Raw genomic sequence first — 17,179 nt, 5'->3', positions numbered from 1 at the left:
ATATCTACTCTGTGTAGACATGGTGTGTGTGTAGGCTGGCTGTAACCTTCCAGTGTATCTGTCGAAGCAGAGATTAATTGCCACGGCAGAAACAAATTACGTGTTAAGCCCACTGATAATGCTAACATCACGGCATGATTAAAGGGATCATCTATTGTGACTAAATCAAGTTTAACAGAGTCTGTTGCATCATTTAGCACCTTCCCACAATGCCCTTTGGCGTCGCAGTGGGCTTTTGTTTCTGTGGAGTGAAAAAACAAAGGGGCGATATATGCTACACGTAGCGTACATGTTGCCAAAGCATTTTACACTGAATTAACTGTACTGTATTATTATAGCCTACTAACTGTACTAAGCAGTATAGCACAGTGCATCCTCATTCTCTTTCATTCAGAAATAGTATATTTCCAAGGGTGATCAATGGCATGCTGCCACCACACTCAGACAAAAACATATGTTAAGGAAAACAGAACGACACATGACGAATTGGATCATTTCCTTTGTTCTTCTAAAAGCCACACATTCTGGAAGGACACAACACACTCTCCTGTTTTTCTCATGTGGTGAGAAGAAACATATTTTCGTACACAGACATGCGGACCCTCTTTCACACACAAGGATGTGCAAACATATTGAATACAAACATCATAACTTCACATCCCAGGAAAACACGCAGATATGAATGTGTATAGGGCACATGACATGAGCACACACAACCGCACGCGTGCACACACACGCACACACACGCACACACACACACACACACACACACACACACACACACACACACACAGAAATAAACAGAAATCTTTGTTTCTGTCTCTACATTTCCTTCTTGGTGACCTACAAAGATGAATGAAGGGGTACAACTGCTTTTAATAAACACACACACACACACAAGTCACGCGCCACTATAGAAATGCCTGGCACATTTCACTATAGAAATGTGCCAGGCATTTTTGTAATTCTGTAATGAAACTATGATTTATGTGGGCTGACAGGATAGATGCATGCATGGGCCTTGTGATTTAACACTGTTTTATCAGCTAAAACCAAATATAGGACGCTGCCGTTTTGCTTGTTGTCTTTCTTAGACCTTATCTAACTAACTACAGTAGGTGACCCTTTGGGTAGAGGTAGTTATCACCAGTACACTGTAGCACTGTGTCCACATTGCAACGGGGAGGTAATGAAAATGTTTAGGGGTTAATCAAAGGCAGTTATAAAAACCAAATCGAACCGATAAATAACTTTGACAGTGGCTATTTATTTTGCCCTTCTGTTTCTCTTTGTACACAGTATGGCATGTTGTATACAAAGTACAGCAAACATGCTGCATACAGTAACAATACATAATGTACTGTATACTGTAGCCTATGTAAAGTATGTACTGCATGTAGTGTAATGTAGAAATATACAGATCATTCTCGAAAAATTTGAATATTGTGTAAAAGTACATTTTCTTGAGACTCTCATATATTTCTTGAAACTTTCATATATTCTAGATACATGGACTTTCAGTGAATTATTCCAAACCTTTTTTTGTTAAAACTTTGCAGAAGGAGCTAATACAATCACCGGCAGCGGCACCTGCCGCGGAATTGCCGCGCCAGGCACAGAACAGGACCGGCAGGTCCGAACGGCAGCCGCCGCACGGAGGACCGCAGCCGCCGCACGGACCAGCAGATAGGACCGCCCGCCGCCGCACAGACCGGCAGGTAGGACCGGCAGCCGCCGAACGGACCGGCAGGTAGGACCGGCAGCCGCCGCACGGACCAGCAGATAGGACCGCCCGCCGCCGCACAGACCGGCAGATAGGACCGGCAGATAGGACCGGCAGATAGGACCGGCGGCCGCCGCACAGACCGGCAGGTAGGACCGACGGCCGCTACAACGGTGGTTAGAAGTTAGGGTTAGGTTTAGGCATAGTTTTACTGAGGTTAGGGTTAGGGTTAAGGTTAGGTTTAGGTATAGTTTTACTCTGGTTAGGGTTAAGGTTAGGGTTAGGGATAGGGTTAAGGATAGGGTTAGGTAACGGTCCGGCACTTGCTGCGGCAGCCACCGCTGCCGGGAATTTTATTCGCAGTCCCTCAAAATTGTTATGGCATACAGCTCATGAATATCAAAAGTCTATACTTCAAAATATTAAAATATTACACGAGACCACTCGAAACAAGGATTTATAATAGAAATGTTAACCTTCTGAAGTCAGAGTTGCTTGAAGTCCAGTGGGAAGTTTCCGAAGTCAGTTGTGATTTGGGGTGCTATGGCAACTGCAATGCTTTTTTACACAATATTCAAATTGTTCGAGAAGGATCTGTACAGTAAATATACAGAGTACATGTGATAATACAGAGGCATGGCAGACCGTCCACCACAGGCTGAAAAGAAAAAGAAAGAAGAAAGTTGCTTGTTGAGTGGAGGAGATAAGATTGTTTGTGGGTTCTCATATGGAATCTATAGCCATCCGCAGCCTCTCGTGATATCCCTAGGCCCCTCAAGTTCTGTGTTTCTGGTCCACTGAATCAAGATCTGCTTATCTAGACAGACAGGGGTAAGAGAGAAGCACTGGACCACAAAATAGAACCGGCTAACTATCAGCGGGTGTGATCCATGCTCGCTTCTGCTTTGAGAGGCAATAACAGCGATAGCTGCAGTACCAGGCAGTATACAGTAGATGATCATCACCCTAGTTAAAAATGAGTGATGCTAAGCAAGATGTAATTTCGGCAATAAGTAAACATACTCTCTCTCTCTCTCTCTCTCTCTCTCTCTCTCTCTCTCTCTCTCTCTCTCTCTCTCTCTCTCTCTCTCTCTCTCTTTTATATCTTCCTTTAAGTGTGAATTAATGCCTGTACAAATAACATTTGTATCTCAAAGAAACACATAATTGAATAACGTTGCTGTCGGGCAGAAACCTTATATCTCCATGTTTTTAGTTTTTAGTTTTTTTTTTTTCGTTTTTTTTTTATTATTATTTATCCAAGGTTTTGGACATACCGTACAGTACAAGTTCTCTGACTGACAGATACAATGAATTAACTTGTTGAAAATGATGCATTAATTGTGAATTAAGTCCCTCCTACACAGACAGTGGTTAATTAATCCACTTACTACAGGTGACTAGGGTTCAATTCCATTAAACTGTCAATTAAAAACAGGAATGTGATAATCAGATGTAAATAAGAATTGTGTTTAGACTGAAATGCATGTCCACAACATAGTATGTATTTGCAGGGTTCGATTTGTAATTATTCTTATTTTTTAATCAGAAGCAGCTAGGCATGTTTTTACACAAACAAATTAAACCCTGAATATACTGTAAAGCTTTTTCTCATTGGCTGGAATGGCCTGCAAGTGCTTAGTGCCATTCCAGCCAAAGAGAAAAAGCTGTGTCTTTGTTGCCAGGCAGTTTTGCCAACCTTTTCAACCAATCAGAATTTTAGCAGCTGAAATTCAGAAGAGCGCCACAGCGCATTGACACCCACGTTGTGGCCAGAAATGTCATTAGTGGCTTAGCACTGCCATAGAGAATGAATGGGAGACCGTTTAGGGCCGTTTAGCAAAATAATTCCAGGCGGCTGCTAGTGCCCAAATGGTTGTTTCGCGGCCCACGCAAGGCCACTCCGCAGCTCATGGGGGAAAAGTCCCCTGCGACCCCCCTGTTTCCTACATCTATGCATGTAGGTATAAAAGATTTCAGGATTAAATGCGTTTTTTCAAATGTTAAGATCGAGATACTGTACAATAGCATGAAGCGCTGAACATAGGGATAGACTAGACGAGAGGTTCGAGCCTCAAATCTAGAGTTTGGGCCACAACGTGGCCCTCACACCTACGTCGCAAAGCCGATTCTTTTGTGCCCATATATGGAGCTGACTGATTTTACGCCTGATGCCATGACATCAGAGGCCCACCCACCCGTCAGCCGGCTAGTCCTCCCTTAAGCCAATTTTAATATAGGATGGGATAAGGAGAGTTAAGAATAGAATTACGTAAAATTGCATCTAGCAAGTCTCAATCTCTTAGAGGATATTCTTCTTCAAATACGATTTAAAACATGCTATAAGAACGATAGTCTGCCTTGTAAAATCTCACCTCTGACCACTCATACTAGCTTTTAAGTTGAAAGTACAGAAGAATACAAAGCATATGTCTACTCCGTTTTATGATGAATGCTGCATCTCCATTTCCTGCCAGCATTTTCTACCTCCAGTAATCCATTTGTTCCCCCTCAAGGTTACCGTTATCAGCACAGATCTAGCAAAAAGCTTCGGGTAGGGGGGGATAAAGTGCTGCTGCGGTAGCCCACCTTTCCTACCCTTCTCAGCACCTAGCCACTGACTCACGCCATAAGACTCTCCTCTAAATGCCACTTAAGCTATTACAACTTTTCCAGCCGAGTGCAGTGCTGACCCGACAGGGCCGAGGACAGAGGGAGGGCAATGAGAGGCACCGTTATGAAATGCCAGCCAAGTACTGTCATTGTTGCTTTCAATGCAAGGCCTGTTTCCTGGCATTTGATGGTTTTTGTTTTATCACAGTAATTTTTCACTATCTGCCAACATTATGATTGCTGATGTGGTCTGCTACATACTGAGAACGTACAGTACCTTACCTGTTCACCCATTGTTATTTCTTTATTTTTCATTTTTTTATCAAAGCTGAGGTTTGTGTCTCAATCAATGACATCAACAGACTTGTAACTCGGAGGCAACCTTGACAGAGTTGTGCCGTAAATGTAAGTGACAGCTTTGCTGTCTCCACATGTCCTGTACTCAATCATATCTTTATCACTGTCTATGCCTGAGGAAGACATAACCTGCACAGCTCAACAGCATCTTTTTTGCGTCAGTTCACTTAAGATAAGATCTTTCACTGCTGTTTGCGTAACATTTTTGCGCGGGATTACAAGAGTGAAACGTAGACGTTGTATTAGGCCAAGGGTCTTCAACAGGGGATCCGGGACCCCTAGAGGGTCCTCCAAATCTTTGTGTGACTTTTCTCTCCTTTTTTATATTAACCACTTGAACCCTAGTGTCCATATTCTGAGGACTTTAGCCGAAAATAGCAGATCTGTAGATCGGCTATTTTCGGCAAAGAGGTTTGGTGTAGAGGGGAAAAAGAGCAGACTAAGTACAGATTGAAAGGTCAAGTTTATTAAGTATTGACGGTTCAAGTGGTTAAATATCCGAAAACACAAATTGACATGAATCCAAAATACACTGACGATTCTGCTGTCAAACGATTAAACTATATGGAATCTATAAAAAAAAGGTTGTGGGGGGTCCCTGCTTCATCTCTCTCTCAACTAAGGGGTCCTTGGCATGTTGAAGGCCCCTGTATTAGGCAGCTGAGGCATGAAGGACAAGGCCCAAGGTCACAGGGCGTGATAGAAGCACGTGGTATTTGTGCTGATCCAATAATATGACTCACATGTTCAATCAGCTCTCTGATCATCCCGTTCCACTGGCCCTTGTCGTCTTGTGAGCCATATTTCCCGTCGGGCACCAGGCGAATCTCGTACACGAAGCCCAGGATGTTGGCCAGCTCCTTCAGCAAGTCGATGCAGAAGCCCTCGAAGCGGTCGTTGCCAACCAGCGCCTTGTCAGACTTCTTAAGCATGACGTATGGCTCCTCCTGCACAGACACGAAACATCAAATGGAAACCAACGGTGAGGTCAGCTTTTTCAATTTGTTTCGGCGCGCGCACCTTAATTGAGGCAAAGTGATCTGAGCTGAAAAGTCACTGTTGCATTTAACAGGGAGCGACAGGGAGATTCAAGTTCGGCATGTGGCTATAGAGCGTTGTTAAAATATGCACGAGTGATTAGCTTTGTTCTTACATTAGCAACATGTCAAAAAGGAGAGCTGAGCCGCTTCGAATGCGAGCTGCATCTCCCATTGTGGAAATGTATCCCAAATGACTGCATGCCATACTATGCTTGATAAGATTCGAAAGGGGATACACACCGAAACTGAGTGCTATTGTTTTTGATGTGTTTGTCGTGTTGAGCCAACTAAAGCCCCTGTCAGCCCCCATACACACAACTGCCCACTGACCCATGCTGTCAGTGCACAGGTCGGTTCAGTTTATGGTCAGGGAGATGGCAGTCTTTACTGCGCTGTAATATCCTGGCTGGATGCTCATAATTTGGGTCATATAAAAGCTTGATTAGGAACAGAATGCTGCAGTGAAACAGAGCATGCCTGTGATGTTGTCTTCATCGCTTGTCACCGGACTCACAAGGGACGCCAAAACCAAGCCGTTGACAGTGACTACGAAGGATCATAGTTTATAAATGATTTTCTTTATTTAGCGGCTGTCGCAATTTCCTTCTGCCAAATAGACTTGTGCATCCCACAGAGCATTTCAAAACATGGTGGTCCGTTTACGCACGGCCTATAATGCAATTTATTGCCTTCAATGGCTAGACGTATAATTTATAAACTCTGCTTAGAGGCAGAGTAATTCATTCTCTTGTGAAGGTGACCTCTGCTTTGTATTTCCCATCCATGACGTATGTGACTTTAAGTAAAGATGCACTCATACACGAACATACAGTATGCAGTCATGGCAGTGTTCTTGTCTCTGTTTTATAGGGAAACGGGGGTGGGGGCGCTGGGGGTTTCATTGAAAAAGAAGCGAAGGACTGAAAATATATTATGAGGAAATAACATTATGGAAATCACGTAATACTCTGTTTGTACTGATATTGTCTTGATGTTTGATGCCTTTGAAGAATAGCTTTTACAAGCTGGCGTACTAGTGCGCCATTTAACCAGACATACTGTAATATGGATGTCCAAAACCGCCATAAGAGAAGGGAATAGCATCTTTAATTGCTTGCCATCCCAATTATGAAGCCAGTTGGACATTACAATTAGGACAGCCTCTTAAATAAGTAATAACTGATGAATACTTGATGACAGTGTAGTATTTGGAAAGAGAGAGTGAGTGCTTCACCGCAAACTTTGTTCAACTTGTCCAATTAACTTGATCAAAAAGTTTGCATGGTAAGGCAAAAAGCCATTACCATCTGTTTCCAGCCTTCCAATTCTCGCTATTCCCCAAGGTTTGGACTCAAATCAAAGAGTTTTACACTGGTTTTACCCTGCACAGTCGCACAGCATGGGCGTACATAACAGAAAGAGGAGGGTGGCGGGGGCCCGTACAGAGACATTACAGGCAATGGAGTGCAAACAATTAATGTGAAAGAGAAAAACACATTAAGCGTCTTAATCTCCTCTAAGATGTTATCACTATAAAACTGTCAGACGTCTTGTTCATGCATCACTGGAATCAGTTTGATGCAATGTCATTAAGCTGAATGAAAATGCAAAGAGATTAATACAAGAGCAGAAGAAAACTCTCTTTGGAAATTCGGTTGCAGGTTTTATTATCTAAAACGGATGATTCCTAAATGACTCTCAAATCAGCGGGGTATCACAAAATGTGCCTAAACTTAGTGAGGTCCTTTTCATACTATGTAAAAACTTTTTAGCGCTATGCAAACTGTAGATGAACCACTACACCTCAGTGATAGACTACTCGAGACTCATTAAATATCCACAGCCAATGGCACTTCCTATTAACTCATTGAATGCCCTTTTCAAGATGGCCGCCAAGTACCAGGATGCCACGTTCCTAAATTTCTAGTGCACGGATAATTTTTTTGTGCACGGATCGTGCACGCCCATGCACCATATATGCACCATATGTGTAGTACTTTTTAACAGCTTTCAAACAAAAAAATCCGCTTGGAAATCCGTTCAGGCATTCATGAGATAGAAGCCTTCAAAGTCAGACAAAACAAACACTGCCACGTTCCTAAATTTCTAGTGCACAGATACATTTTTAGTGCACGTTAGTGCATGGATCGTGCACGCCCATGCACCATATATGCACCATATGTGTAGTACTTTTTAACAGCTTTCAAACAAAAAAATCTGCTTGGAAATCCGTTCAGGCATTCATGAGATACAAGCCTTCAAAGTCAGACAAAACAAACATTTTGCCATTTTGAAAGATGTGTTTGTTATGGGGCTAAACATGCAATTTCGCGATTGCGATCATGCCTAATACATTTTAGGCATTTTTGGAAATTTTGTTATTTTTTTTTTTTATTTTTTTTTTCAAAATGGCTGCCAACTCGGGAAACTCGGGCTGTGGCAGCCTGGGAGTACTGTAATAACTCGGGAAACTCGGGCCTTGGCAGTCAATGAGTTAAGGCCCTATTTAGTAGCAGTTGAAAACCACCTATATCCTCATTCCATTGCTCGTCTTTGAGACAGAATTAAAATGGCTACTGTTACTAGATAGGCATTAATTGTATACCTTTTGAAACCTCACTCAGCAATAATAACAGGCTAGTGGTCCAATACAGACATAATGACGGTGTTTATCATTGTTGTGTTTGTCTAAAAGGGACCTACGGGGGCCATTTATGTCAGCGCCTCCCTGATATCTCCACAAAGAGCCATCTACAACCTTCCAGTGACAGCCTTAAGTATGCCTACTAACAAAACAGGATCTACAAATGAATGCAATGCGGGTGCTGGGGGAGGGCACCTGTTTATTTCAAACCTAACATGCAATTAATGAAATTCTGAGGAAATGTGCAGTCTCTCGTGTTATATTAGCCTATGGCAAGAACACATATCCTCTGATCCTCATTGGTGAATGGCAATTTGTTTTTGCAATACTTGAAACAAGTAAAATTGTTAAATACATAGTGCTAAAACCTGGTTCAGTTATGCACAGTATTTCCGGCAAGTCTTACTGTATATAAAGAGCCATAATGCTTTATGGTCTATGTAATGGAATGTTGTCAGTTTCAAACCTTCTACTACTGTGGTTCTCTCAAAGTGGTGCCCCTTGACGGGCTTTCAGGGGGTTCAAAGCAAAAGTTCAACCACTTTTTTTTAAAAAGATTTGTTTTGGGGCTTTTATGCCTTTATTGATAGGACAGTAGACTGAGGGGAAATGGGGGGAGAGATGGGGAGTGACATGCGGCAAAGGTCTTCCGAATCGGGAATCGAACCGGCGACACCGCCAGGCATCCATGCCTATGTGGCAATGCTAAAGTGGTATCCGCGTGGACCAGTAGGCCAGCGGACGCCCCCAGTTCAAACACTTTAACCATACAGCATACGTACATGTTATAACGATGTGACACGTAAGCGTGTAGATATTCTATTTGGGGGGAAATGTTTTGAGTTCCATTTTCAGATGTGGGCTAAATACATATTATTTGAGGGTTCCTTGACATGAAAGCTGTTCCACTGTACATACCAGGATGGTGGTGATGACGAGGGAACGGTTAGCCAGGGAATCAGTGATGTTCATCCCTTTGCGCTTAGGAGCTTCTGTGATGTTGAGTCCTCCAGCTGGACTCCACTTCCCCACCTGCACAACATGAAAGAGAGGACCAGTAGCTAAGTGTTCTCCTCACCCACTGCCAGCGGGATCACTGTCGGTGTCAGGCGGAAACCTTGTACGTATGTCCAAAATGGAAAATAGAACCTGCGCTCCAATGGATCCAATGTAGTTATTTATTTAGTCAAAAGCTCTTGTTAATACTTTTCATTGGATCAATATTTATAAAACCCAAAGACAGACTAAAAAATAGGGGGGGGGGGGGATGCAGATCTTCAAGCAATGCGTTGGTATTCGTTGGTATATATGAGCATTTAAATAGTCTATTTTAGCTTATTTTGTGTGACACTGTAGTATGACAAAGTAGGGCAATCATTTACAAAATTAAAACAATTATGAAATGAAATGTAAAATGGTGATTAAAGGTTTCTTCTCAACAGCAATGATTAGTTGATTGGCTGAGTCACCTTTATAGGCCTACCTCTGATTATTTTTTTATGAAGAGAAGTAACAAATCTTGCTCATATTCATTGGCAAACTAGTTTCAAATCCAGACCTATTCTTGCGGTTTTAAATAACAAGTCTTAATCAAATCACTCAACTACAAGAGCACCTTGCTGAAAAGAAACCTGCTGGAACAAATCTCTAGCTTAATAAGTTCCATTCAGGGTTCGAGTTATGCGGGGGCCAGTGGGAGCTTAGCTCCCATAGTTAAAGTCTGGGACCCCATAGTCAACAACCCCCTTTGGGGTCTCTTTTTTTCTAAGTGTGTTTTTTTTTTTTTTTCTCTTTTTTTTTTTTTTTTTATGTTCCATTGGAAGAATTTATATTATTTATGTTAACTAGATATACTAAATAAACATGTTAGACAGTAAGACTGAACAATGACATCACACCGTTTAATCCTACTATTAATTTTATTATTATAAATCAGGCGCATTTAATGTGGGGTGTGAGTCTTTACCGTCCGGGTTATAACACACTCGCTGCAATGGTTCCTACCTTTCTCCCAGCTGGATGCAGACCTACCCAGCTGCGTGGTCTCGCCATGGCCTGGGCATAGGCTAAGCTAGGAACCACTGCATCGAGTCTTTGCACTTCTAGCCACGGCCCGGACGGCAAAGGAAGGCGGACACGCCGGAGAGCAACAAAACAACCAAACAAAACAACGCTGTCTTAGCAAGAGTCTTGCACCCCCTCCCCCACGTCCCACCGCACCCCCTAAAGGGGGGTTGGGGGGAAAATATTGCCGATCGGCAAGTAGAGGCTCTGACATCAGTGGCGTGAAGTAGGAGCTATTGGCTACTTCTATTTCCAGTACAATTTCAAAATAAACATGTGTTGAATGATCGATTGTATAGACAAAAAAAAAAAGAAAGGCTCTTGTTTTGAAATGTGCTTCTGGGCACTGTTCAGAGAGGAAATGGCTTTCAAAGGACTTCCCTTTTAACTTGTCTGAACGTCTGTCTCTCCGTGCGTAACTGATGCGTCATGGACTCGGTGGATTATAACAATACGGCCATAAAGGAATATACAGAACACCAAGACAACACAACCTAGGCTATGAAGACATTAAACATCGCCCTCTGCTAGCCCTGGCGTCCTCACTGGTGAGTCGTGGGCTCGTGGCTATAGACTTGTAATGATGAATGAATGCTATGTTATGCTGCTGTGCTGCCTGGCTAGGCTAACGTTTGGGCTAGCTAGTGGCTAATGGCTATGGTGTACCAGAACCATCGCCAATGAAGCCTGGGTTTCCGAGGCTAGCTGTTTCCTAACACTGGGGTCTGGACCGATGTGGCAGACACGTTGTATGGGTCACAACGCACTGAACACAGTGCGAAGCAACTCGTTGTGAGCTTGTACATCTGCTATTTTCACTACTTGTTTGGTACAAGGTAGTAATGTCTCTTGGTTCACGGGCTAAAAAGTTTGGGAACCATCATACTTGCTGTTGTAGACAGGTTCACGGGCTAAAATGTTTGCTTGCTGTTGTAGACAGTGGTGTAAAGTAACTAAGTAGATTAACTGAAAAGCTCTGGGAACTGAATGATTTTATGAAACTGGCACTTGTTGTCTGACTGTTGGTACCAAGAAATCCAGACTATATACCGAAAAGTACCTGATTTAATATGATTTAATATAGGAAAATACTCGTTTTAGCCGACTTTATACCCGAAAAATAGGGCCCCCATAACTATGGGGGCCACCCCCATAACTATGGGGGCCCTATTTTTCGGCGGCGCCTTCGGCACCGCTAGAGGGACCCCATAGCTCTCGGAGTATAACTCGAACTCTGGTTCCATTCAATTCAAATCAAATTTGATTCAACTCGATAGAATGCATCACAGTGTTATGCCTCCATCACCCAGCACACCCATGTCTGTCCAGACTAGTAGTAAACCTTGAAGGAATTTAATGAATGTGTTTTGTTAGGTCACAAAACACAAATTGAATACATATAACCCGAATGGAAAAGACCGCAAGTACTTTTTTGGTGTTACTTTTAGAGCGAGTGCTCAACTGTACTCTGTTGCTGTTTGCATTTCTGTCTAATAAAGTATTCAATCGATCAATCACAGTGACCTTCTTTGACCACCTACTTTTAATCAGTTCACCCTTCAGTCCAAGTGGACATTTGTGCCAAATGGTACAGACACGATTCAAATGAATTGGTGAAATGCAACATTAAACGTACATGATAATTAAGTACAGTAAGACGGGAACCCCATTTAGTAACTATACCTTTCAAGACAGGATTTTTTATTCTTATATATATATATATATATATATATATATATATATATATATATATATATATATATATATATATATATATATATATATAAAATGTTGTGATTTTTGAATAAAGTCTTTCTGAAAACTTAGGTCAGGATTTAGAAGGTGTTAAGAATCGTCCTCAGTCCTCAGCATTCATTGTATACACATGCGCACGTCTGAGGATGTGGAAGTACAATGTGATTTTGTTGGCAATGCCATGCGTAGCTTCAAACCGTTCCATAATCTGCTTTTGACGAGAGAAATCCCAACGCAACTGAATTAAAAATAACAACCCCAATAAGCGTCCTTGTGTGTTCACGTGGCTATTTCAGGTCTTGTATCGTTGCAGTGTTCTGCCCTTAGGACTAGGAGTATAGCAAAACACAAATGGCTTCAATTAATTCTGAAACGGCATGGGGTTGCTGGCATGAAAAAGCGGATTACAATGTGGGAGAAGTTTTGCTATGAGTAATTGCACTAAGATAAGCCAAGAGATCTGAACAAATAAAGGGAGTTATATATGAGAGTAGCCTTCGGGCAAAAAGCTCTGAATATTGTAGAGACACACTCTGGAACATATCATTACCACAAATAGTCCTGTGGCTGTCGCTAACAATCTCCGTTTGCAAGTGAAGCTCTCCAACCAAACTCCCCTCCCATCCCCCCTCCCCTTCGCTCCTCCATAACTACACACACAGCATTTAATATTCACAAGGGCTTGTGCTTGAGGTGGATCCATTTAAAGACACACAAGCCTGGAACAGACAGCATGAAAAATGCCCGATAATGTCCTCCCTGTCTTATCCAGAGAGAAGCATATGCTGTAATTTACACATTAGTTACACTTTGTCACACTGCCAGAGAGGACTCGAGGAGAGAGAATTTTAAAAATATCTGTAAAATGCCATCCACTTTGCAACATTCTTTCTAATTGTGCCCAATTACAATTAACTCAATTCATTAAACACGATTAGCCACAGAAGCAATGTTCAAGTTATTTACCCATGCGACTACAGGGAAAGCTCTCCATGTCTACTCCAGCCCTCCCTCCGAGTACGCCATGTGAAAATGCCACTCTGGAAACCTCTTCATAATTCCAGGATGAGCTCAAACTTGGGTTAATATTCAATTACACTGGATTAGTCAGAAAATGTCCACATCTTTTCCTGGCTCAAATAGCCTGGAAAAGCCGATTCCATGGATATACATGTTCAAAATCCACTGTGCACAGCTGGATACGTGCTTGAGTGTAGAACTTGACAAAGACAAGGCATTATAGTATACACAAGCCATCAAAAAGACAAATTCACATACGTGCAGCATTCAGGACAGGCTGTCATTGCAAGGGAAAAGAATTAGCCGTATCACAAGCTCCATTCTTGCGCAGCATCATTACAAGCTGAAAAGCCCTAGACATTATAGTCATCAGCCTTTAGGGAGAGCTTGAGGGAGTCATAATGGAACTTATCCCTATTTGATGTATGCATAATGTATGAAAACCCTCTAGTAGATAAAGCTGTTATAGTCCACAGGGTCCTCTCCCTGACAACATAACAAAATAAGTTCTACATTAACAGCCTTGCACTTCCTTTTTTTACCCCTCCCCCTTTTTTGGCAAAAGGGGAAAAAAGTGTTTATACACCCCATTACCATCAAACTGCATTTCAGGCATCACCTCAAATTACCATTAAGAGACTGCAATTAACACCCTAATGTGTACCCCTAATCCAATTTGCTTTATGAACCACTAACTTATGCTTATGTTGAAACAGCCAATTTGCTTCCTTGTTAGGAGGTAAATGATACTGTCAGTTTTGCATTATGTTCTGCGCATCAAAAGCCACATAATTCAGATATTTCATATTTTTATTCATTCCGTTAAAAGTGTTACTGTTAGTGGTGCCCCACTTGTGGAAAAAAATGATTTAGCGCTAAACTAGTACTCCACTTACTTGCCTGTAGGGATTTGTGTTCTAATAATACCGAAGTGTCAGATAGTTCAAGTAATCATCTTGCCCTCTCTGACACCTTTGATTAAGAGACACATTTTATGTTATAATATGAAATATTCAGCTGTAATTTAAACATTAATTTCAGATAGAATATGCTCCGACATCACGTATAAAGCACTTCAAGCACCTAACAGACCTCATCAGACCCTAGCTTGCATTCCACCACGTGCACTCAGATCACAGATGCTGGTTATCTGTGTCTGTATGATAATTACGCTATACGTAGGTGGCAGAGCATTTTCCAACCGTGTGCCACTTCTGTGGAATAAATCATATTAGCAGTCTCTACTGAAAATGATTAAATTGAGACTTAAGAGCTATTTGTTTTTACTAAACTATATGAACTCATACCTCATGGGGCTTGTGGTTAGAGTGTCCGCCCTGAGATCGGGAGGTCAGGTTTTAGTCCCCAGCCGAGTCATACCAAAGGCTATAGACCGATTTCTCAGAGCGGCAACCATAACTGCGGTGTCAAGCTGCACCGCTTTGCACAGCGACACTACACAGGGCAGCTACATGGCAGCGCTCTGAAAAAAAGTCTATACAAATTTGGCACTTCCGTTTGGCACTCAGCATCAAGGGTTTGATTGATTGATTGAATACTTTATTGGTCAAAAACAGTCAGTAACTGGATCTTATGATAAAAATAAGAACATTATAGTGGTGTATAAAAACAATTTTGCCACAAGGCCAAGTCTTGCCACAGACACATTTGTCGGACATTGACAGACTTATTGATGACCCCTGGTACATCAAGCTACCTAACACAACAGAAACAGGAGATAGGCTCCTGACCTACATCATGGCCCACAAGGCTCAGTAACCATTGGTTCCCAAGGGCACTTGCTTATAAACCCATAACAGCTACTATGCCTGTGTTTTATCTTTATACAATTATTTTTACTGTTTTATTGCACTTTGATATACCGTATTATATTTTGTAAGGTCTGGTGACTGTGATGACTCTACTCTGATCTTGCACTTGTACAGTAAGTCGATCTGCATATAAGAGCATCTGCTAAATGCCTAAAATGCTAATTGCAAATTGCATGTGTGAGACACCTACCGGTATATGCACTTAGATACTTACCCTTTGTCGTACGATGAATAGCAAAAAAAGCCGATCTACAAGCTCACTACATGTCACAATGCGTGATGGACATTGCCTATAATGGCATGTCCATCACTGGGATGCCTTGAAATGACAATACCTACTTTAACACCAACAGGGGACAGATTCGGGATAGACGTGTGATGGGAGGACTGCTGCTATGGCAACCCAAAGTTCATCATAAAATATAGATGTTCTGGCACTCAATGGTGATTTACCTTCTCAAGGCCGTCCTCCTTTAAGCTGATAATGTCCAGGTCAAAGTCTGTGCGCAGGCCTGAAGTCTTGTTGAATGACAGCCGGCCTGTCAAACCATCCCAGTGGGACTGAAAAAACAAACAAACTATAAATATATATACATACTGATATGATATAATATATTAAACACGTTTTACATTAAATATCGTTGCTGTCGGGAGCGATGTCCGAAACCGCTACTTTACCGTCTAATCAATGTAGTTATTATTTAGTCGTAAGCAATGGTTAATACATTTCATTGGTTGAATATTTTTAACATACATCAAAGAGTAGTCGCACACTCGTCGCTGCTGATGCCAAATATTCATTAAGGAGGACTAGAGAACAATAAAAAAATACACCAACGTTTCAGACAGCGATCATGCTGGCTTCTACAAGTTATTGTTCTCTAGCCCTTAATAAATATTTAGCATCGGCAGCTAGGAGTGTGCAGCTACTCTTTGATGCCTTTAGTATTTAATTGTGGCCGGCACCTCATATGGACTGGTGTGAGTTGCACTTCTGTGAACTTTAAATATTTATAAAATCCACCGACAGACTTCGTTGTGGAAAAATAGCAGCTCGAGTTCGCATACTTTTAAATGACGCTTTTTAAGAAGGAGGGTAGTAAAAAAAATGAAATGAATTGAATTATGGAGATACAAGGTTTCAGCCCGACAGCGACGATACCATATTGTGAATGAGCAGATGAACATGGGCAAACAGTCCAACAAAACTAACATCGTCCAACAAAACTAATCAGCCCACATGCCGCACATTCTATAACACACCCTATCACTCACCGAAAATAAACTCACACCCACACGCCTGTACACCTAAAACACAAACACAATCAGCGAGGGCTGTATTTCCCTTTTTATTTAATTACATTTTACGCCTCCGACGTGTTTTCCCTCCAGACCATGGAGTTAATTAACAACCATCTCCTTTGCCTGATTCCCCATGAGGGGGAAAACACATTACTGCCCCCTATTACCATCCCCTGATACCCTGCAAACCCACCCCCACAGACAGACACAGGCACGTGCAGACACGAGCACACGCAGAGGCACTGAAGCTTGCATCCACGCACATGCATGCACACACAGACTCGCTGTCCTACTGCTGGGCAAACAGAGCGGTATATGGGAGTTACATTCGGTGCCGGTGGAGGCAACCCTTCCTACACTTAATTATCCCGGTCAGACTTGAGTTCTGTGAGCTTTCCTTTGCTTGCTCACAGCAGTACTATTTTCCACAAGCCCGATTTGTCGGCTCTGAGTCACTCTTCGAGTCGCACATTGAACAGGATAAGAGCCGATTATACAAGTTGTGTGCTTTCAAAAATGGTTACAGTATGGTGCCATCTGGAAAATAGGTTACGGATACCGGGAATTATACAAAGGCGACAACAGCACTGCTTTGACGTGTCTGTCATGGCTTTATGTGTGTGTTTGTGTGGACGATTTTCACGTGGATACTAGAGTGCAGATCTCTGCCTGGTGGGATGCCTTAATAATATTAGCGATGTATTGTCACAGTTAAAATTATGCCTCACTGTCTGTCTTGTCTAGGTCTTATATTTTTTATGTGTAATATGTTTCCTGTTCTAGTGTTCTTAGTTTAGTTTCTGTCTGCTCCAGCTGTATCTCGTTTGTA

The 17,179-nt window shown here is 42.0% G+C and overlaps 1 protein-coding gene across 1 annotated transcript in view; it reads right to left on the bottom strand.

The window, feature by feature from the left end:
* Positions 1–17,179, bottom strand: part of grik3 (glutamate ionotropic receptor kainate type subunit 3) — a gene marked incomplete at both ends in the record, with an annotated part of 124,847 nt that overhangs the window by 24,462 nt on the left and 83,206 nt on the right. The window contains 3 exons of the mRNA XM_080748576.1: positions 5,437–5,640; positions 9,296–9,409; positions 15,502–15,609. Of these exons, the coding sequence (XP_080604702.1) occupies positions 5,437–5,640; positions 9,296–9,409; positions 15,502–15,609 (426 nt within the window). The remainder of the gene's footprint in view (positions 1–5,436; positions 5,641–9,295; positions 9,410–15,501; positions 15,610–17,179) is intronic.

Source organism: Nannobrachium achirus, assembly GCF_963921795.1.
Source record: "Nannobrachium achirus genome assembly, chromosome: 2".
NCBI lineage: Eukaryota > Metazoa > Chordata > Actinopteri > Myctophiformes > Myctophidae > Nannobrachium > Nannobrachium achirus.
Note: the sequence above shows the minus strand (reverse complement) of the source record. Positions and strands in the feature narration are given on the sequence as shown.